Source organism: Prionailurus bengalensis, chromosome B1, assembly GCF_016509475.1.
Source record: "Prionailurus bengalensis isolate Pbe53 chromosome B1, Fcat_Pben_1.1_paternal_pri, whole genome shotgun sequence".
Lineage (NCBI taxonomy): Eukaryota > Metazoa > Chordata > Mammalia > Carnivora > Felidae > Prionailurus > Prionailurus bengalensis.
The window spans coordinates 17,288,603-17,311,803 of NC_057344.1; the positions used below are offsets into that span (position 1 = coordinate 17,288,603).

A 23,201-nucleotide genomic window follows, 5' to 3' on the forward strand; every position below is an offset into this window, starting at 1 on the left:
CAAAACGGAAACAGGAGGAAATAGACAATTTGAAAAGACTGATAACCAGTCAAGAAATGGAGTCAGTAATCAAAAAACTCCCCACAAACAAAAGTCCAGGAGCAGATGACTTCACAGGTGAATTCTGCCAAACATTTAAAGAGGAATTGATACCTATTTTTTTAAACTACTTCAAAAAATAGAAAAGAAGGAAAACTTACAAATTCATTCTATGAGGCCAGCCTTACCTTGAACCAAGACCAGATGAAGACACCAATAAAAGAGAGAATTACAGGCCAATATCTATGGTGAACATTGATTCAAAACTTCTCAGTAAAATACTAGCAAACCAAATCCAAAATACATTGAAAAAATCATTCACCATGATCAAGTGGAATTTACTTTAGGGCTGGAAGTGTGGTTCAACATTTGCAAATCAAACAAGACACATCACATCAATAGGAGAAAGGGTAAAAACCACATGAGCCTTTCAATCGATGTCGAAAAAAAAGCATTTGACAAAGTAAAACATCGATTCATGATTAAAAAAAAAAAAAAAACTCAACAAAATAGGTTTAGAGGGAACATACCTCAAGATAATTAAAGTCCGGCTATGAAGAACCCACAACTAACTCATTCCGAATGGGGAAAAACTGAGAGCTTTTCCTCTATGGTCAGGAACAAGACAGGGCTATATACTCTCACCACTTTTATTCAGCATGGTATTAGATATCTTAGCCACAGCAATCAGACAACAAAAATAAATAAAAGGAATCAAAACTGTTAAGAAGGAAGTAAAACTTTCCCTATTTCCAAATGACATGACGCTCTGTATAGAAAACCTAAAGACTCCAATAAAAAACTGCTACATACAAAGGCACTGTAAGGAAACTGGTTGCATTTCTGTACATTCAGAATGAAGCAGCAGAAAGAGAAATTAAGAAAACAATTCCATGTACAATTTCACCCCAAACAATGATACCTGGGGAATACATCTAACCAAAGTTGTGCAAGACCTGTACTCTGAAAACTCTTAAACACTGATCAAATAGACTGAAGATAACAGAGAGAAATAGGTAGACATTCCATGCTCACAGATGGGAAGAACGAATACTGTTAAAATGTCTATACTCTCCAAAGCAATCTGCACATTTAACGCAATCCCTATCAAAACACTAGCAGCATTTTTCACATAGCTGGAACAAAGGAGCCTAAAATTTGTATGGAGCCGCAAAAGACCCTGAATAGCCAAAGGAATCTTGAAAAAGAAAAAGCTAGACGCATCAAATTTCTAGATTATAGGTTATAGTATAAAGCTGGAGTAATAAAAACTTTAGGGTGCTAGCCCAAAAATAGACACGTAGATCAATAGAGCAGTATAGAAAGCCCAGAAATTAATCCACAATTATATGGTTGATTAATTTTCTTTTTTTTTTTTAATTTTTTTTAATGTTTATTTATTTTTGAGACAGAGAGAGACAGAGCATGAACGAGGGAGAGTCAGAGAGAGAGGGAGACACAGAATCTGAAGCAGGCTCCAGGCTCTGAGCCATCAGCACAGAGCCCGACGCGGGGCTCGAACTCACGGACTGTGAGATCATGACCTGAGCTGAAGTCGGTCGCTTAACCGACTAAGCCACCCAGGCGCCCCAATGGTTGATTAATTTTCAATAAAGCAGGAAAGAATATCCAATGGGAGAAGGACATTCTCCAAACAACTAGCGTGGGGAAAACTGGACAGCAACAAGCAAATGAACGAAACTGGACCACTTTATTATACACAAAAATAAATTCAAAATGGATTAAAGCCCTAAATGTGAGACTTGAAACCATAAAAATCCTAGAACACAGGCAATAACCTCTTTGACATCAGCCATAATAACATTTTTCTAGTCGTGTCTTCTGAGGCAGGGGACGTAGAAGCAAAAATAAACTATTGGAACTCCATCAAAATAAAAAGCTTTGCACAGCAAAGGAAACCATCAACAAAACTAAAAGGCAACCTACAGAATGGGAGAAGATACTTGGCAAACGACATCTCTGATAAAGGGTTAGTATCCAAAATATATAAAGAACTCAACACCCAAAGTCTAATAATCCAATTAAAAGATGAGCAGAAGACATGAACAGACGTTTCTCTAAAGAAGACCTCTCAGATGGCCAACATGAAAAGATGCCCATCATATCTTACCATCGGGGAAATGGAAATCAAAAGTACAACGAGCCACCACCTCATCCCTGTCAGAATGGCTAAGATCAACAACCAAGAAACAACAGGTGTCATTGAGGCTGTGGAGAAAAAGGAACACGTGCACTCTTGGTGGGACTGCAAACTGGTGCGGCCACTGTGCAAAACAGAGTGGAGATTCCTTAAAAAAGTTAAAACTATAACAATTGCACCACTGGATATTTACCCCCCAAATACAAAAACACTGATTCAAAGGGATGCATGCACCCCTATGTTAATAGCAACATTATTTACAATAAACGAAGTCTGGAAATAGTGCAAGTGCCCATCAATGGGCACTGATATATGGATAAAGAAGTGGCATATGCATATATATATAATATATAATATAATATATATTATATATTATATATTATATATAATATATATAATATATTATATATAATATAATATATATAATATAATATAATATATAATATAATATATATTATAATATAATATATAATACATATAATATGTTATATATTATAATATAATATATAATATATATAATGTATTATAAAATATATAATATATATTATAATATATATTATAACATAATATATAATATATATTAATATAATATATAATATATATTAATATATTATATATTATATATTAATATATATTAATATAATATATAATAATATAATATATATATAATGGAATATTAGCCATGGAAAAAAGTAATGAAATCTTGCCATTTGCAACATGGAAGGGGCTAGAAGGTATAATAGTAAATGAAATAATGTCAGGCAGAGAAGGACAAATACCGTATGATTGATTTCACACATGTGGAATTTAAGACACAAAACAAATGAGCAAAGGGAAAAAACATGAGAGAGAGAGAGGTAAACTGAGAAACAGACTCTTAATTATAGAGAACAAACTGATGGTTACCAGAGGGAGAGGGGGTTGGGGGATTGGTTAAATAGGTGATGGGGATTGGGTAGTTCACTTGCCGTGTGGAGTCCTGGGTCATGTATGGAAGTGTTGAATACACTATATTGTACACCTGAAGTTAACATAACGCTGTATGTTAACTGGAATTAAAAACTTAACCAAATTACTGATGTCTACACCATTATTTATATTACAAAATCAAGAATAAAACTTTAAACACAAACAACTTTAAAAACATATTTTAACCACATTAACAGGCAATCAAAAAAAAAGCTCGTGTTCACTCTGAGATTGTAGTCTTTATTTTCTTTATCTTGAAGAATTCTGTGAAATCTCAGCTTATAAAAGGAAATCAATGGCGCTTAGTAATATTTCTAATTAGACAAGAGCTCTAAATTGCTAAATTCCAAACAAGAATTACTGTCATTATTTAAACAGGAACAATCATAGTATCATCCTATTTATACGCTAAAATGGGAGGAGAAATGAAATAAAAGCTAGTACTACAAAAGTATGAATTAAGATTCTCATAAAGTTCATTTTAGAAATTCGAAATGTGACTCTCCTTTTTATGTTCTTAGAATTTAAATACTTAGGGGCACCTGGCTGGCTCAGTCAGTAGATCATGTGACTCATGATCTCAGGGTTGTGAGTTCAAGCCCCACGTTGGGTGTAGAGATTACATAAAAATAAAATATTTTAAGAAACAAAAAAGAACTTAAGTACCTAAAGTAGTGTGAAGTATTGTACTCTGCCTTAGAAATAAAAATACATTCACCTGTCTTAATTCTACCCAAGTACTAAATAACAAAGAATTTATTGTGTTTCCCAGGATGTTACATTTAAAACACAATGAACTTTAAGTTTAGCAATCCTGTAATCCTTACAGCATTAGTACTGTCCTGAATTAATAAGTGAGGAAATTAAACAAATACATTTCCCAAGGTCACACCCATTGGATGGCAGGGCCAGGATTTTACTCCAGGTTATCTGGTTCCACATCCCACATTCTTCAGAGGGAACGTACTACCAAAAATAATTGAGTCTATAAAGAACTAACTTTCCACAGATAAGGAATGTTTTATATATAAAGTATTAAATATAAAACAACTTTATATACGTGTAACCTCCCTCTATCTCTATCTCTAACCTGTTTTGTAAACAAGCTTTTAAAAAACTTACATGGTAAAGATTTAATACCTGCACACGCGCGCGCGCACACACACACACACACACACAATGGAATATTACTCAGCCGTCAAAAAGAATGAAATCTTGCCATTTTCGGTGACATGGAGTAGAGAGTATTACACTAAGCAAAATAAGTCAATGAGAGAAATACATACTGTATGCTTTCACTCATAAGTGGAATTTAAGAAACAAAACAGATCAACATGTGGGAAGGAGGGGGAAAAAGAGAAGAAACAAACCACGAGAGAATCTTAATGATAGAGAACAAACTGAGGGTTGATGGAGGTGGGTGGGGGATGGGCTAGATGGGTGATGAGTATTAAGGAGGGCACTTGTTGGGGCGCCTGGGTAGCTCAGTCAGTTGAATGTCCATCCTTGGCTCCGGTCATGATCACATGGTTCACGAGTTTGAGCCCCATATCGGGCTCGCTGCTGTCAGCTCAGAGCCCGCTTCATTCCTCTGTCCCCCTCTCTCTCTACCCCTCCCTCGCTCACGCTCTCTCTCTCAAAAATAAATTTAAAAAAAAAGACATTTAAATAGAGGGCACTTGTTGTGATGAGCACTAGTTGTTGTAAGTGATGAATCATTAAATTCTACTCCTGAAACCAATATTGGACTGTGTGTTAACTAAATAAAAATAAGTAAAGTAAAAAGCTAGAAACAAAGCCCGTTACCCCTTTCAAGATTATAAGAGAGTTTTGTATTTCTAAGTATGTTAAGAAAATTAGAAAAGAGGAAATAACTAGTTATTGGTTGTAATATTATCATCTTCCCTTTAATAACTATGTCAGAAAAGGTTTTAAAATTTAAGTTAGCAGGCAAGTTCTCAAACCTTCTCCAACAGGTGTTTTTTCAGGCTGTATTACTTTCTCCAGAAGATATGAGCGAGTGTATTACTCGCAAATTGCTAGGCTGTGTCTCCATTACTGACAATTACTCGGAGGTTCTCTCCTTAATTCTGCCCCTTGTGTGAACTCACTTTCATGTTTCCCTATTTATTACCTATTTTTTCATCCTGAGGTAACAGCTTTTATTTATTTATTTTTAATTTGAATTTTAGCTACACCATGAATAATTTAAATTATTTTAAATTTTTTAAGATTTTTCATTGGAATAGAGCTGACCTACAATATTATATTAGTTCCACGTTTACAAACAACACAGTGATTCGACTTTCATGTACATCACAAAATGCTCACCATGGTGAGTGGAGTTAGCATCTGTCAGTCAAGCAGGATCTTTTTTGTTTGTTTGTTTTTTGAGAGAGAGAGAGAAAGAGAGAAAGAATGAATACAGGAAGGAGGGGGAGAGAGGGAGAGGAACAGAGAATCCAAAGTGGGCTCCACGCTGACAGCCAACAGCCCGTGTGAGGCTCGAACTCGTGACCGGAGCTGAAGTCAGCCTTAACCAACTGTCACCCAGCTGCCCCTAGGCAGGATCTTTTAAAACATCTCATGACTACTTCAGGCTTCAGCTGCCATCTAACCAGCCAACTTGCAAATTCCTCTTGAAAAATTTTTCTGCTATATAAACATGTTTCTAGTCTTATACCTCTGTATGCCAGGTCTTAATTTTTTTTTTTGAAAATAAAAGAATTTTAAGTGCCCGAATGAAAGCAACCTCTTTGGAAGTAGGATCCAAGCTTAGCATGTCATCTTGTATTTTGACAAACCAACAAGTATTTGCTGACAATTTATATTCTGTCTTAAACTGTAGGTATGCAGTAAGTATTGACTTAAATGAATATTCAATCCAGTAAGTTCCAAAAGCGCTCACTGTCAGAGCAGGCAAGCATCCTTTTAAGCCGGAAGTGCCACAACTCAAATTCAACCTAAGTAGCCTGAATAATATTCAGCGCCAAGTAGATTTGTTTGTTGTTCTTTTTCTTGTCCCTTTTTTCTAAGATGAATGCTTTCAGTGTGATTGCCGAAAGTGGATAGCTCTGTAGAAGAATAAATCTTAGGACATCTCAATCGAAAATCCAGAAGTTTATTCCGCACTTGCAGTATCATTGAATTTCACTGAAATTTCTTGCATGTCACATACAGCCCCCAGGTGTCATGTAAACTTGGTTAGCCAACCTATTTGAAAGGTGAAGAACTTAGGATGCTGATTAAGGAAGCATCTTTACAAAGGCAGGGGTGGGTGACACTGGTGTTACCATGCGGAGTTCTAAGCATGAACAACTGCTTCTTTAAAAACAATCTGTTAATTGCCTCTGGTAGCCTAGAAACATCCTGAGAGCGTGCATATTTCTTATGCTAGAAAATAGGGCATTTCGCTCAGCGAGGCAACTTAAAACCGCTTAAGGGAGGAAACTCAAGCCATCTTAGATCGCGCTATTCACCTCAAATATTCCAATTATCATTTTTTAAAGATACTAATAAAGAATTAGAACAATGTCCAGAGACTCTATGGAGATTTAAAACGACGTCCAAAGCAGATATTTTTCCAAACGGGTATTTTTTTTTAATTGACGTATAATTGACCTACAATGTTGCATTAGTTTCTGGCACACAACATAGTGAGTCAACATCTGTATCTGTGATGCTCTGCTCCCCACAGATGTAGCTACCATCAGTCACCATACACTAGTGAAATACCATTGAATACGTTCCCTTTGCTATACCTGTCATTCGTGTGATTTATTCACCCCATAACTGGAATCCTAAACTTCCCTTTCCCCTTAACCAATTTGCCCATCTCCTATCTCCCTCCTCTCTGACAACCACCAATTCTCTGTGTTTATGGGTCTTTTCTGTGTGTGTGTGTGTGTGTGTGTGTGTGTGTGTGTGTGTGTGTTGGGTGATTCCACATATAAGTAAAACTGAATGGTATTTGTCTTTCTTTAACTCACTTCACTTAGCATAATACCGCCTAGGCCGACTTATGTTGTGGCAAATGGCAAGATCTCATTCTTTTTTATGATTAATATTCCATTGTGTTTGTGTGTGTGTGTCAAATTCTTTATCCACACAGCTATCGATGGACACTTCAGTTGTCTCCATATCTCAGCTGTTATAAATAATGCTACAATGAATATGGGACATAGATCTTTACAGGTTGGTGTTTTTGTTTTCTTTGGATAAATAACCAGTAGTGGAATTATTGAATCATGGGGTATTTCTATTTTTAATGTTTGGAGGAACCTCCATACTGTTTTTCACAGTGGCTGTACCAATTTCCATTCCCACCAACAGCGCATGAGGGATTTCTTTTCTTTATGTCCTTGCCAACACTTGTTGTTTCTTCTTCTTGATTATAGCCATCCTAACAGATGTGAGATGTTACTTCATTGTGGTTTTGATTTGCATACTCCTGATTATTGGCGATATTGAGCATTTTCTTATGTGTCTGTTGGCCATCTGTATGTCCTCTTGGAATAATTTCTGTTTATGTCTTCGGTCCACTTTTTATTCAGATTGTTTTTTTATATTGAGTTGTATAAGTTCTTTATATGTTTTGGATATTAATTGCTTTTCGGAGGTATCGTCTGGAAGTAACTTCCATTCAGTAGGTTGACTTTTAGTTCTGTTGATGATTTCCTTCACTGTGCAAAAACTGTTTTTATTTTGATGTACTCCTAATAGTTTATTTTTGCCTTTGTTTCCTTCACCTGAGGAGACATATCTAGAAAAATGCTGCTATGACCAGTGTCAGAGAAATGACTGCCTGTGTTCTCTCTAGGATTTTTATGGTTTCACATTTAGGTCTTTAGTCCATTTAGAGTTTATTTTTGTGTATGGTATAAGAAACTGGTCCAATTTTATTCTTTGGCACGTAGGTCTCCAGTTTCACAGCACCATTTATTTGAAGAGACTGTCTTTTCTCCACTGTATATTCTTGCCTCCTTTGTCATAAATTAATTGATCGTATAACTGTGGGTTTATTCCTGGACTCTCTGTTCTGTTCCATTTATCTTTGTGTCTATTTTTATGCCAATACCATATTGTTTAGACTCCTACAGCTTTGTAGTATATCTTGAAATCTAGGATTGCGATGCCTCCAGCTTTGTTCTTCTTTCTCAAGATTGCTTTGGCTATTCCGGGTCTTTTGTGATTCTATACAAATTGTAGGATTGTTTATTCTATGTGGAATAATAATATGGCATTTTGATAACGATCGCATCGAATCTGTAAATTGCTTTGCGTAGGGCAGACATCCTCACAATATGAATTCTTCCAATCCATGAGCATGGTATATCTTTCCACTTGTTTGTGTCATCTTCACTTTCTTTCAGCAGTATTTTATCGTTTTCAAAGTACAGATCTTTCATCTCCTTGGCTAAGTTTATTCCTAAGCATTTATTCTTTATGGTGCAATTGTAAATGGAATTGTTTTCAATTCAGATACTTTTCAAATCAGGTATTTTAAAAAACAGAATCATCAAATGTTGGTAAGAACTAAATGCAGGAGGTTTAATTTAGGACATTTTATCTTTGGTTACCTTTCAGAATAGCCAAGGGAAAAATGATTGTGAAAGCTAGCAAAAATAACCTCCATCATATCCACGATTAATGCTGAAAGTTGCTACTTTCTTATGCAATGAATAGGTGGAGGAACCAAAGATCAGATCCAAATTTAATCCTGTAGACGAAAACTCAATGACATATTTAGGAGTCTTAATCCGGTTTCCAGGCAATTCTGAGGATTACTTTGGCAAATTTGGATAAAATTTGGGGTTCAATAATAAAATACTACACAAACCAGAAAAAAAAAAACAGAAAAATTTAAACAGTAGCCAAGCATGCAAGAGAAAAAAAATCAATAAAATGTCTTTACAAATAGAATATTGCCTTGAATCAATAATTTTAAATATCATGAAGAGCTGTAGGAAGAGAATGTCAACAGTACAGAGAAGAATTCTATCAGATAGTGAATTGTGTTAAACATTGACTTTGTTAGCTTGAAATCATTTTCCACGTCTGTACATACATTTAGGTCATAAGTTTTTGAATGGTAAATACTTGTCTGAGAAAGTTATTGTAGCTTGCAGAGGTGATTCATTTTAAATTAGAGAATGGCTTGGATATTGAAATAATCAGCCTCTCAAAGGTTGGATATTGAAACAATCAGAATCTCAGTGCTACATGCTGCAGGGGGATAATGTTTATTATGAAAGGGAAAATGGACACCTAAGAGAATTTATGCAATTTCCATAATGTTGCCAAAGAGAATTCAATCCTAAATGTTTAGTTTCTGACTCATTTCACTTATCATTCATATTGTCCACTTAAAAAAAAAATGAGCATTAAAAAAATAACATAAAAAGCACTAATTGTAGAATACATACTAATAATAACACGATAGCATTATTTCTGTAGTATTTTATAATTTCAAGGCGATAGGTGGGTGGATGGGTGGGCCGAATCTAAATCTATTCTCCTAGCATCCCTGTGACACAAGATGGGGAACTAAGGCTTAGACAGATTAAATAACTAGACCCAACACATATTACAAATAAAGGTATCGCAGATATAAAGGACTCAGCCTGGGTCTTCAGATTTTCATTCCTGTGCCCCTTCCACTGTTTCGCACTGGGTTGTATGCTGGAGTAAGAAATACTGATCATTCATCTGTGAATTTGGAGTTTCAGGGTTGTTGGGTTTTTTTTTTTAATCTACCTGAGGAGGTCTATATAAGAACAAATAAAATGTGGGGAAGTGCTTTGAAAATTGAGAATTGCTCTATGTGCACAAGTACAAAGCACTAGGCCTCCTAAATAAGAGGTTATTTTTATACCTCATCTGCAGAAATCAGATCAAAATAGCTGTCTGTGAAAAGTGCACCGCACACAACAATCTCACAAGTTGCCTACTTTCCTTTTCTCAAGCTTGAAAAACGTTTCACGCCTGAATTAATAAATTTGCAAAATAAAATTGTAGGATTGAAAATCTAAATGCCTTTAATAATAGGGGTTAGCTTGATAAGGGCGCTGGAAAATACTCCTGTTTTAAATGGAAATGTTCATCATAAGATGACCAGCAGTTTTTGCAAAATCAGTTATGGATGAGAACAATATAAAAGAGGTTTTACTTTTATCACAAAAGGTTTAGATTTTCAATTAAGACACCGGAGCTGAGTTTTGAGGAATACTCTGGATCTGTTCTAATTGCGCATGTCCCAGAAGTTAGACCTTTGTTAGAATTCTATTTACTTTATATCTGGATTCTCTGGATATTAAATGAATCATAGGACAGCATCACTTTAAGGAAGAAGAGACTGTAACAGGCAAAATGAACCTTTATGAAAAAAAGATTTCTGAAAGGAGAAACTGACTCAATAATATTGTCCAAAATGTATTGGCTTTTGTTTGTTTTAATGTTTATTGAGAAAGAGAGCACACGTGAGCAGAGGAGGGGCAGGGAGAGAGGGAGACAGAATCCGAAGCAGAATCTTGGCCGTCAGCACAGAGCCTGACGTGGGGCTCGAACCCACGAACTGCAAGACCGTGACCTGAGCCGAAGTCGGACACTTAACTGAGCCACCCAGGTGCCCCCAAATGTATGGTTTTTATTTTTATTGTGGGATTGGGGCATTTGGTTCATAAACAGATATTTTGTTTGATGTTTTTGGCTTTAAAGATCCCACAGAACACTGGTTTTTAAATCACCAGTAAACTATGAAACTAGCCGCCTTCAGGACCGCAGTAGAGACATCCCAAACTGATTTTGCAGGAGAGATTGTCTGATTCTTTATTCTGTAACACGGTGAAGGGCTTCCTTCTATCTTTGAACACCTATCTATCTTCCTTCTATCTTCCTTCCATCTTTGAACACCTAAGAGTGACATGCTCACGCATGTGAACCCCCCAGTTCTTTAGATGTGTGTTGTCACCAACAAGGTTGGCTGGCTGCCAACCTAGCCTGTTCCTCCTAAGTGGTTAAATTTTTGAAGGGGTTACTACAGGCCTAGAAGAGCCAGTCCAGGTGGTCCAACCAGAGGCCAGAAAGCTCCCCCAGGGGGACTGTTCACACCCATACACCGTGGGTCAGTTCATCATAAGTGTCCCCAGTGCATCCCACCCAAGCTCACAAGAACCTGCATAAATCCCAGGGATCCAACCTATTGTCTCTGTGTAGTCGGTTACTTCGTTCTCTGCCAAGAAGGGAGAACTACTTGGGAAATGTCTAAACCTTGGGAGCATTTCTTGGGAAAGAAAACAGGGAAACTAGATGTTCTGCTGAGATATTTTTTAGCAGATAGGACACGAATCACCCAGATAGTTTAGGACAAGTGAGACATACTTTCATCATAACACCATATCCTAGGTCTGTGATGCCTGTTATCACTGTATGTGTATATAACATTGCATTCACAATTCTTTTTTTAATTTTTTGTAACGTTTATTATTTTTGAGAGAGCGAGCATGGGAGGGGCAGAGAGAGAGGGGGACAGAGGATCCAAAGCGGGCTCCATGCTGAGAGCAGCCAGCCCCATGTGGGGCTCGAACTCATGAACCGTGAGATCATAACCTGAGCCGAAGTCAAACGCTCAACCAACTGAGCCACCCAGGAGCCCTGCACCCACAATTCTTATTGCTAGTCAATCTCATAACATTAGAATGTCCAACTTCACAGTGAGTTTAATCACCATGCAAAAAAGGATCCTAGAAGCACAAAGACTCAGATTTTGTCCCACCCCATCATTTTGCTGATGTGAAAACAGTCCGGGGAGATGGTGATTTATCTGTAATCGCAGGTCCATTCAGTAAAGAGGACCTGGAGTCCAGGTTCTAGATCAGTTCTCTTTACAGGCTCCTCCCACACTTCCCTGTAGGATCCGGTGACAGGTTTGTCCCCAACACAGGAGTGCTTGACTATAAGCACATGCATATGCTTGTTTGCACCCCATATGTGATGACAAATCCACCTCTATCATCATGCCTTGCCCCTGAACTTTCTCCTGACATTTGAGTTAATAAGGGAAGCTTCCACATGCCCCTTCCATACCACCTGTCCCCATTCTCACAGGATCCCAAGCGAGTCAGAACTTAGAACAAGGAAGATTGCCCTCAGGAGCTCATGAATGGCAGGTGACCCAGATATTCTGAGTTTTATTTCAGACATATTACTGCTTTGAATTATTTTGCAGGGTAGCACAGAAGCCAAAATATAGATGAACTTTTCTTTTAAGGCATTTGTAAGAGAACTTCTAGAATATAATACATTTGTAAGTTCAGGACTATCTTTTTTTCTGATGCATGGCACAATTAGGAAACAGATGCACATGTGACCTCTTTGAAGAGATCAAACCTAATGATGGTGATTAAAAGATATTGAAGAACAGAGTCAGAAACCGTGGTGGAGAAGAAAAGAGAAAGCGAAGGAAGAGAAGGAAAGAGAGCAAAGAGAAAATGACAGCCAGGGGTACAGTGAACAGAGTGGTCAAGGGCTCAATCAAGGTAGCTATGAACACATTCGATGGGACCTAGCCAGGAATACTGGTGAACTGATGGTGAGGGTGGCCAAGGGCACTGGGGGAGGCAGTGAGCCTCAGCTTTCCTTATCTGAGCAAAGGATAGAAACAAAGAGTCAAGTTCAATACAGGCAACCAATTGTTTGTGGATGGTGAAAGAGAAAATATTCATGTTGGCGGTTTCCAGTACTTAGACTTGGCGTAAGTTCTAGTTCAAGCTGTGAATAATAATAATACTGCCATCTCTCAACACCCTTATTTCATTTCCAAAAGTGACGGTCATGTGTGTATACATAAGGAAAAATATATTAAGCTGCGTATTTATGTTTTGTGCACTTTATTGTCTGCGTTATGCCTCGACTTCAAAATAGTGGGGTTTTTTAAAAATTTAGTGTTTATTTTAGGTGGGGAGGGGCAGAGAGAGAAAGAGACAGAATCTGAAGCAGGCTCCAGGCTCTAAGCTGTCAGCACAGAGCCCGATGCGGGGCTTGAACTCACAAGCTGTGAGATCATGACCTGAGCCGAAGTAAGACACTTAACTGACTGAGCCACCCAGGCGCCCCTCAAAATAGTATTTTTTTTAAATTTTTTTTTAACGTTTTATTTATTTTTGAGACAGAGAGAGACAGAGCATGAACGGGGGAGGGGCAGAGAGAGAGGGAGATACAGAATCAGAAGCAGGCTCCAGGCTCTGAGCCACCAGCCCAGAGCCCGACGCGGGGCTCGAACTCACGGACCGCGAGATCGTGACCTGAGCTGAAGTCGGACGCTTAACCGACTGCGCCACCCAGGCGCCCCCAAAATAGTATTTTTTAAGTAGGCATACCTGCCTAAAACTGTAAGAATCTTAAAAACAGCCCTGGGGCATCCAAGGTTTGCAGCTTCTCTGAGTAGAAACGCAAGAAGGATAGAGACAATACAGGCCTGAAAGAAACCAGTGCGTTCAGTCTTGTACCTAACAGGAGTTACACTCAAGCAGAGAACACAGTGCTGATGATGATCTAGTCTTAGAGTCATTCTAGGGAAGTTTTTAATTTGTTTCTTTTTATAATACTGACAGTTTACCCCACTGCGTACCAGATTTAAAAATAATAATAAACTCCTATAGACAGGTATCTTTCTAAAATAGTATGGTGCTGTCTTCTTAAACAGAATACACCTGCTGTTTCAGGAGGAATTAATGGTGAGCAGAGTTCTTCTTCACAACATTCCCTCCAGGGATTGTGCTTTTCAGTTTTTCAGACCTGTTGTTAATGAGTCAGTTTCAACCCGTGCTGTTGGCCGCATGTGTTGTTCCTTTAAATGTGTCAGTCATCCTCCTAATTTATGGCTTATACTCTGGACAACGAGCCTCAGCGCTCTACAGTGCTGTAAGAACAAATCAGGGGCGCCTGGGTGGCTCAGTCAGTCAAATGTCTGACTCTTAATTTCAGCTCAGATCGTGATCTCATGGTTTGTGAGTTCAAGCCCTGCATCAGGCTCTGGGCTCATGGCATGGGGCCTGCTTGGGATTCTCTCTCTCCTTCACTCTCTGCCCCCCCCCCCCCCGTCTCAAAATAAATAGACTTAGGAAAAAATTCTAAGAACAAATCAGCAATCAGGGGGTGTCTGGTATTTGCTTCTTTCCATTTACTGGCTCTATTCTAGATAGGTTACATTGCCAGATCACTGAATTTTCAATAGGCAAGATACTAGACTTTTGCTTTATTTTTTTTTAGTAAAAGTTTTTTTTTAAGCATAATATACATGGAGGAAAGTATACAAATTGTAAGTTTAGAGTGCATGGTTTTTAGCAATTTTTAACAAAAAACACTTAACAGTTTTTAATACACCCTTGTTAGCTATACCTAGAAAAAAAGAACACATAACATTACCTAGTTCGTCCTTTTCAAAGTACGCATCATTTTCCACATGCAATGTGTCCTTTCCCATACGCGTGGTCTCACTAGGTAACTGCAACAATTGTGTGAGGCTAAGACGTGAGAGGCCTTCTGTAGTTGACAAATGGGGACAGTGAGGCTTGGATAACTTACCTGATGTCTCAGATCACAAAGTAGAGAGCAACGATATTAATCCTAGTGTCCCAGGGCAGGACTCTTCCCATTACTAGGCTGTGAAATTGACTCAGAAGATGGAACGCGGTGGTACCAATTCTAGTCTCACAGTTTGGACAGGAGAGAGCTGCACCCCAGCAGCTAAGAGCCTGGTGGGCTTTTGGAGCCTGTGTCTGCTCCGACTGACCAGTGCCCCTGAGATACGGCTGTGAAACATTTTACATTTCTTCTCGGGGAAGTCACCTGTCAACATACCCTCTTAGGCGAGGGAGGGGCGTAAATTAAGCCCGCCTTTATATCAGATTTCCAAAGGAAACGTCAAAGCTGCAGATGCCTTAGTTTTCTTATTTCCTTACCTCATTTCTTCTGTTCTCTTCTTTGAGTCTTATCTCATTAATACCAACACAATAATTTAACTGAAATGGAAGGATCGAACAATCATGAGAACTCTTGATAAGCATCCTATAACTCGCTGGAATCAGCTCTCTCTCTCTCTCTCTCTCTGTTTCAAAATTATCAACCATTCTAGAAAGCCTCAAATGGTTTGAATTGCAGCAGTGGTACAAGTGAAGAAACAAAATCCCAATTATAAAAATATGACAGGTCTAAAGCTTTGCAAATGAAAGCTCACAACGGGTCTCCCGGCTAGCCACAGAAATGTAGTGTGCCCTGGGCGGCCGTATTGAAAACTTGCTATTGAATACAAAATACAAAGTCGTGTGGAAGGCACCCTTTGTACAACTATTTTTCACAAAACAGAAGAAGCTGAATTGTTTCAGGCATGTGAATGTTTTTTTTAAATGGAAGTTCTTGCAAGACCCAAACTTCCCAATGATATAATAGTTGCTATCAGCAAGGCAGAATGAGCTCTGGGGACAAGCTCTGTGGGTTCGATACCCTGCTCCACCGTGTGCCTAGAGTGCACACGACCAATCTGTGCCCTCAGTTCCTCCCCTGTGAGGAGGCTAAGGGTAGCACCCTACTACAGCGCTTCCCCAAGGATTCGGTTTACGTGGCTTTCAGAACTGTGTCTGGCCCACAGAAAACTGCTTTTATTGCTGGGAGGGAAGGAGCCTCTTTTGTGTCTGTTTTTGCAAGGAGACAGGAATGCATTGAACGGGGTCAGAGCAAAAGTCCAGTTATCAAATCCTAATCCAAGAAATTAAAGCAATCACTAACACAATGAGTCTGCGAAGCAGATTAACCTATTATAAGCAGAGCCAGCACCCCCAGATCCCAGAAATAGAGGGAACAGTGGAGACTGGCAAGAAATCAGCCACGATGAGAAAGCAGGCTTCCCCCACTGCTTGGCGCCTGGGGATGACAGGCAATTTTTTTTTTTAAAGATTTTTTCTAATAAGCCCTTTTAAAAAATTTTTAATGTTTATTTTTGAGAGAGAACGTGACAGTGTGTGAGCAGAGGAGAGGCAGAGAGAGAAGGAGACACAGAATCTGAAGCAGGCTCCAAGCTCTGAGCTGTCAGCACAGAGCTCCATGCGGGGCTCGAACCCATGAGCTGTGAGATCGTGACCTGAGCCGAAGCTGGACACTTAACCAACTGAGCCACCCAGGTGCCCTTATTTGTGTTTTTAGATTTCACATTTAAGAGAGACTGGTCTCTCTTATGGTACTGGTCTTTTCTCTGACTTATTTCAGGTAGCATAATGCACTGAAGGTCTATCCATGTTATCACAAATGGCAAGATTTCATCCGTGTGTGTGTGTAACTTCTGTACATATGTATGCATATGTGTGTATGTATATATATGTGTTCATATATGTATGTATATATATAGTACATCTTTCTCCATTCATTGTTGATGGACACAAAAGTTGTTTCCATATCTCGGCTATTGCAAATAATCCCCCAGCGAACATGGGGGTGCAGATATCTTTTTGAGTTAGCATTTTTGTTTTTGCTTGGCACGGAACTGCTGGATCATCTGGTTCTATGTTTAATTTTTTAAGGTTTCTTTATTTATTTTGAGAGTGAGAGAAAGTGTGAGTGGGGGAGGGGCAGAGAGAGAGGAGAGAGCGAGAATCCCAAGCAGGCTCTGCACTACCAGGCAGAGGTGGGGCTCAAACGCATGAACTGTGAGATCTTGACCTGAGCTGAAGTGGAACGCTGAGGCAACTGAGCCACCCAGGTGCCCCTATTTTTAATTTTTTGAGGAACCTCGATACTGTTCCACAGTGGCTGCCCCGATTTGCATCCTAACAATTTACAACAGTGCACAGGGTTCCCTTTCCTCCACATCCTCACCAGCCCTTGTTATTCCTTCTTTTTGATAATAGCCATCTGATGGGGGTGGAGCGATACCTCATTATGGTTTTGATTTGCATTTCCCTGATGGGTTACGCTGAGCATCCTTTCGCGTGTTTGTTGACCATCTGGATGTCATCTTTGAAAAAACTGTCTATTCAGACCTTCTGCCTGTTTTTAAATCAGATTACTTTTTTGCTGCTGAGGTGTATGATTTCCGTATATATTATATATGTCGTATTATATATTCCGTATATATATTCCATATATATTATATATATCGTATATATATTATATATATATATCGTATATAATATTTTAAGTATTAGCCCCTTATCTAACATGGATTGCCAATAGTCTCTCCCAGTCAGCAGGTTGCCTTTTCATTTTGTTGATAGTTTCCTTTCCTGTGCAGAAGCTTTTTAGTCTGATGTAATCCCAGCTCTTTATTTGTGCTTTTGTTCCTCCTCCTTTTGGTGTCAGATTCAAAAAATCATCACCAAGACTGATGCCAAGGAGCTTCCTGCCTATGTTTTCTTCAAAGAGCCTCTTCTTGAAGGCAGAATTCCTCTAGTTTAAGCCCAATCGTATGTGAAATGAGGTTATTCAGTGGACTAACTCAAATTCACTTTGTGTTAGCAGGTGATAATCAAGTTAATTCTTTTTCTAAAAAAGATTTTTTTTTTTTTCAGAGAATGTGAGCAGGGCGGGGGGGTGGGAGGTAGAAAGCAAGAGGGACAGAGGATCTGAAGCAGGTTCTGTGCTGCCAGCAAAGAGCCCCACGTGGGGCTCGAACTCACAAACCAGGAGATCATGACCTGAGCTGAGATCAAGGGTCGGATGCTTACCTGACTGAGCTTAAACCATTCCCTGTCGCAAGCATTATAGAGAAAAAGGGGGCCCTCCCGGAGGGCAGCTAAAGAAAATTAGAGTGTGACCTACTACCTTATTAGAACAAAAAATACTGCTTTTTGACAAACATGTAAGTGCAAGGTTCTTTCCCCTCCCCACCCCCACCTCCAGAAAGTCAGCCTCCAGCTAAAGAGCTAAGTACCTCATCACTTAAAGATCTGAACACCCCCTGTCCTATGCAAGGCCGTCCCTGGTCTCCCACCCAAGATAAACCAATTTCAGTTCATTGCTTGGACGATAAAGCAAATTAAACTCAAACACAAAATTAGCTTTAGGTGGTAGTTATATGTAAATATATTCTTTTCTGTAACAATTTCTTTTAAAATGGCAACAAGTTTACATTCTAACTTGGAGGAGTAATAACCTCATTTAGGGGCCTTCATGAGTCTTTGTAAATTGCGTGCCCCAAACTGAAAACTACTCCTGACAACAAAACCAAAATAATGGCTCTATCATTTCACCAGCTTCTATATTTTCTCCTATTGTAACAAAGTTGGGAGGAACAATTGGTAAGCTCATTGATCTGATTGCCAAGGACTTCTTGAGGAACTTTCTGCAATCTCTCAATCCAGTAAAACCTCAGAAACTGAAAACCGTATGGTGGGGGTTTCCCCTAAAATTAGGAGGATCTGACTCTGGTTGAGTTTTCTACCCCCTTGAGGACTTCAGACTCCCTGTTTTCTTGGAGGGGAGGGGAGAGAGAGAGAAAAGAGAAAACTTACACATGCAGGTTAAAGGAAAAGTAAAGTGACAGGCTTCTGTCCCTTTGGGAAAAATTAAGCCCCCAGTTTGTAAGAAAAACGCACTTTTTTAGAAAAAGCTGATGAACAGCTGGGGCCAGGGAGCTGCGTTCCGCAAAGCGGCCAGGAAGGAGGGGAGGCGGCCGTCGGGTGAAGGTTGGGGGGGCGGCCGGGACCCCCCCCCCCCCCCCGGAGACCCTACCTGCGTTTCTCAGCTTCTTGTTCCGATACACGGACAGGATGACCAGGAGGTTGCCCAGGACGTCCACCACGATGGTGAAGATGAGGGTGAAGGCGAGCGTGCAGGCCAGCCAGGAGGGTCGCGGCCGCGCCCCCTCCCCGCCGCCGGGCGCCCGCTGCGAGGCGTTGAGCAGCGCGCTGCCGTTGCCCTTCAGGGTCCCGCCCGGGGCGCCCCACGACCCTGCCATCGCGCCTGCCCTCAGAGCGCGGCGCCACCCGGCCCGCGGCTCAGGGCTCCTCCGGGCCCTGCCCGCGTCTACGCCCCATCCCGAGCGCTCCCCCGCGGCCGCCCTGCCCGCTCCGCCGCTTCCCCGCCACCTGCAGCCCGGGGACACAGGGCAGCCGCCCGGAGGCTCCTCGGTCCCCCGGGGCTCAGCCCGTGGCCACAGCGCCCCCGTGCGGGCTGCCTGCGCCGGGCCGCCCGAGCTCCAGCCTGGCAGCGCGCCCCGCGAAGCCACAGGTGGGAAAAGTCAAGGAACTTTCTCAAGTGTTGCACCATTCATGGAACAGAAATTTTCCCCAGCTCCTCCGCCCTCCGTACTGCAAAGGCAAGCCAGAATTTTCATAATCTTCCCCCCCCACAAAGCTACTTTTATTTTGATCTTTCTTGAACGCTGTAAGGGTTCGGTAGGTCAACTCTGTCTCCTTCAATTAAAAATAAAAATAACGTTTCCAATTTAAAAATTCCAAGTTCTCAGCCTCAGCCTCTGTGCGTGCCTCTGGTTGCTGCCCCCGGTGGAGAATCCGGACACTGGAAATGGCCCCTTGAAATGGCGGGAAGATTCCACCGGGAGGGCTGATTCAAAGCAACTGTGCACATTTCGTTTCGATTTCAAACGTCAGCGGACCGAATGGTTTCAGAGTAGCCGCGGTCTTGCTCCGGCAGCCGCATTTTCTCCAGCTGACTTCTTCCAGGAGTGGTACCGATCCTAGCCGTGTGCTCTCTCCCTGTAGACGTCCAAGATTAGGTTTGGCACATACTCACCCTCGAGCTTTTAAAAAGAGCTTCACTCGGGGCGTTTGGGTGGCTCAGTTGGTTAAGCGTGGACTCGACATCCGCTCGGGTCAACGATCTCATGGTTTGTGAATTCAAGCCCCACATCTGGCTCTGTGATGACAGCTCCAAGCCTGCTAGGGATTCTCTGTCGCCTGTCTCTCTGCCCTCCCCCGTTTGTGCGTGCTCGCTGGCTCTCGCAAAAATAAATAAGACTTAAAAGCAAATAACTTCACTTGGCCATTGAAGGTGTCCAGGCAATCTGCAAAGTCCTAGGTTCCAATCAATTCCATGGCATTCATGAAAGTACTTGCTCGGGAAGTAATTCACAGACTTGGCTCAAAACACAGCCCTTACCCTCCAGATGGCAGGGTGTGTGTGCTATGGGGCATTTGTGAGCTACAGAAGTGACATGCAGGAAGGGCAGCATTAAGGAAGGAACTTAGAAATTAATAGGTACATTAAATAAGTTGAGTAATAGAGGTTTTTAATTAATTTAAATTTTTAAGTAGGCTCCTTGTCAAATGTGGGGCTTGAACGCACGACCCTGAGATCAAGAGTCAGATGCTCTACCAGCTGAGCCCCCCAGGCATCCCAATAACTGTTAGTTTTTAGAACAGTTTTCGACATACAGCAGAATTGAAAGTACAGAGATTTCCCAGATACCCCCATCGTCTCAGATGCACAGCGTCCCTACTGGCTACAGCCCACATCACCGTGGTACATTTATTGCAATCTGTGAGCCCACACTGACTCATCGTTGTCCGAAGTCACAGTTGACAGTAGGGTTCATTCTCGGTGGTGTACGTTTTGTGGGTTTGGACGATTGGATAATGACACGCATCTACCATTGTTATGCGTCCACTGCCTACGAATCCTCTGCGCTCGGCCTCTTTTTCGCTCCCTGTTCTCTTCCCTCAAAACCACTGAGCTTTTTAGTGTCTTTAGGTTTTGCCGCTTTGATAATGTCCCGTAGTTGGTATCGTACGTTGTGTCACCTGGCCAGGTTGGTTGGCTTCGTTCACTCAGTAATCTGCTTTTGGGTTTCTTCAATGCCTTTTCATTGCTTAGTAGCTCATCCTTTTTAGTGCAGAATACTATTCCATTGTCTGGATGTCCCACAGTTTACGTATCCATTCGCCTAACAAAGGGCATCTCCATTGCTTCCCAAGTTGCGGCTGTTGGGAATAAAGCTGCTATAAACATCCACGTGCAGATTTTTGGGTGGACATAGGTTTTTAGCTCCTTTGGGTAAATGCCAAGGAGCACCGTTGCTGGAGTGTATGTATCTTAAGAGTATGTTTAGTTTTATAACAGTCCACCAAATTGTCTTCCAAGTGGCTGGACCATTTTACATTCCCCCCCCCCCCCCCGTCCCCGCCAGCAATGAGCGAGAGTTCCTGTTGCTCCAAATCCTCATCAGCATTTGGTATCGTCAGTGTTGCAGATTTGGACCATCCTAGCAGGTCTGTAGTGTTATCTCCTCGTTTTAATTGCAGTTCCCTAGAGACATAGGATGTTGAAGTCTTTTCATATGCTTCCTCATCTGAATGTCTTCTTTGGTGAGGTGTCTGTTCAGGTCTTTTGCCCGTTTTTTTAAATTGCATTATTGTTTTCCTGTTTTTTTTTTTTTTTAACAAAATCTTTTTTTTTTTTTTTTAAGTTGATTTATTTTGAGAGAGAGAAAGCAGGATAGGAGCAGAGATAGAGCGAGAGAGAATCCCAAGCAGGCTTTACACTGTCAGCATGGAGCCCAATGTGGGGCTTGATCCCACGAACCAAGAGATCATGACCTGAGCCAAAATCAAGAGTCAGATGCTCAACTGACTGAGCCCCCCAGGTGCCCCTCACTGTTTTCAGTATTCTTCTTGTATTTTAGATAACAGCCCTTTATCTGATGTGTCTTTTGTAAATATTTTTTTTCTTTTTTTTTGACTTTTTAATTTTTTTTTCAATATATGAAATTTATTGTCAAATTGGTTTCCATACAACACCCAGTGCTCATCCCAAAAGGTGCCCTCCTCAATACCCATCACCCACCCTCCCCTCCCTCCCACCCCCCATCAACCCTCAGTTTGTTCTCAGTTTTTAAGAGTCTCTTATGCTTTGGCTCTCTCCCACTCGAACCTCTTTTTTTTTTTTTTTCCTTCCCCTCCCCCATGGGTTTCTGTTAAGTTTCTCAGGATCCACATAAGAGTGAAAACATATGGTATCTGTCTTCCTCTGTATGGCTTATTTCACTTAGCATCACACTCTCCAGTTCCATCCACGTTGCTACAAAGGGCCATATTTCATTCTTTCTCATTGCCACATAGTACTCCATTGTGTATATAAACCACAATTTCTTTATCCATTCATCAGTTGATGGACATTTAGGCTCTTTCCATAATTTGGCTATTGTTGAGAGTGCTGCTATGAACATTGGGGTCCAAGCGCCCCTATGCATCAGTACTCCTGTATCCCTTGGGTAAATTCCTAGCAGTGCTATTGCTGGGTCATAGGGTAGATCTATTTTTAATTTTTTGAGGAACCTCCACACTGTCTTCCAAAGAGGCTGCACCAGTTTGCATTCCCACCAACAGTGCAAGAGGGTTCCCGTTTCTCCCCATCCTCTCCAGCACCTATAGTCTCCTGATTTGTGCATTTTGGCCACTCTGACTGGCGTGAGGTGATACCTGAGTGTGGTTTTGATTTGTATTTCCCTGATGAGAAGCGACGTTGAGCACCTTTTCATGTGCCTGTTGGCCATCCGGATGTCTTCTTTAGAGAAGTGTCTATTCATGTTTTCTGCCCATTTCTTCACTGGGTTATTTGTTTTTCGGGTGTGGAGTTTGGTGAGTTCTTTATAGATTTTGGATACTGGCCCTTTGTCCGATATGTCATTTGCAAATATCTTTTCCCATCCTCTTGGTTGCCTTTTAGTTTTGTTGGTTGTTTTCTTTGCTGTGCAGAAGCTTTTTATCTTCATAAGGTCCCAGTAGTTCATTTTTGCTTTTAATTCCCTTGCCGTAGCAATCTCTTACTTGACACATCCCCAAAGGCAAGGGAATTAAAAGTAAATATTTTCTTCCATCCTGTGGCTTATCTCTTCATGCGGTTGTTCACAAAGCAGAAGTTTGTAATTTTAACGAAGTCTAGCTGACCAATTGTTTCTTTTATGGATTATGTCTTTGGTGTTGTATCCAAAAAGTCTTCTCCACATCCGAGATCATTAGGTGTTCTCAGTATTGTGTTCCAGAAGTTTTAGAGTTTTGCATTTCACATTTGGTCTGTGACCCGT

The 23,201-nt window shown here is 40.6% G+C and overlaps 1 protein-coding gene across 1 annotated transcript in view; it reads right to left on the reverse strand.

Annotated features, from left to right (window-relative positions):
• Nucleotides 1–19,115, reverse strand: part of MTNR1A (melatonin receptor 1A) — a 39,506-nt gene extending 20,391 nt beyond the window's left edge. The window contains exon 1 of the mRNA XM_043553917.1: nucleotides 18,890–19,115. Coding sequence (XP_043409852.1) covers nucleotides 18,890–19,115 — 226 coding nt within the window. The remainder of the gene's footprint in view (nucleotides 1–18,889) is intronic.
• Between the last annotated feature and the right edge of the window lie 4,086 nt (nucleotides 19,116–23,201).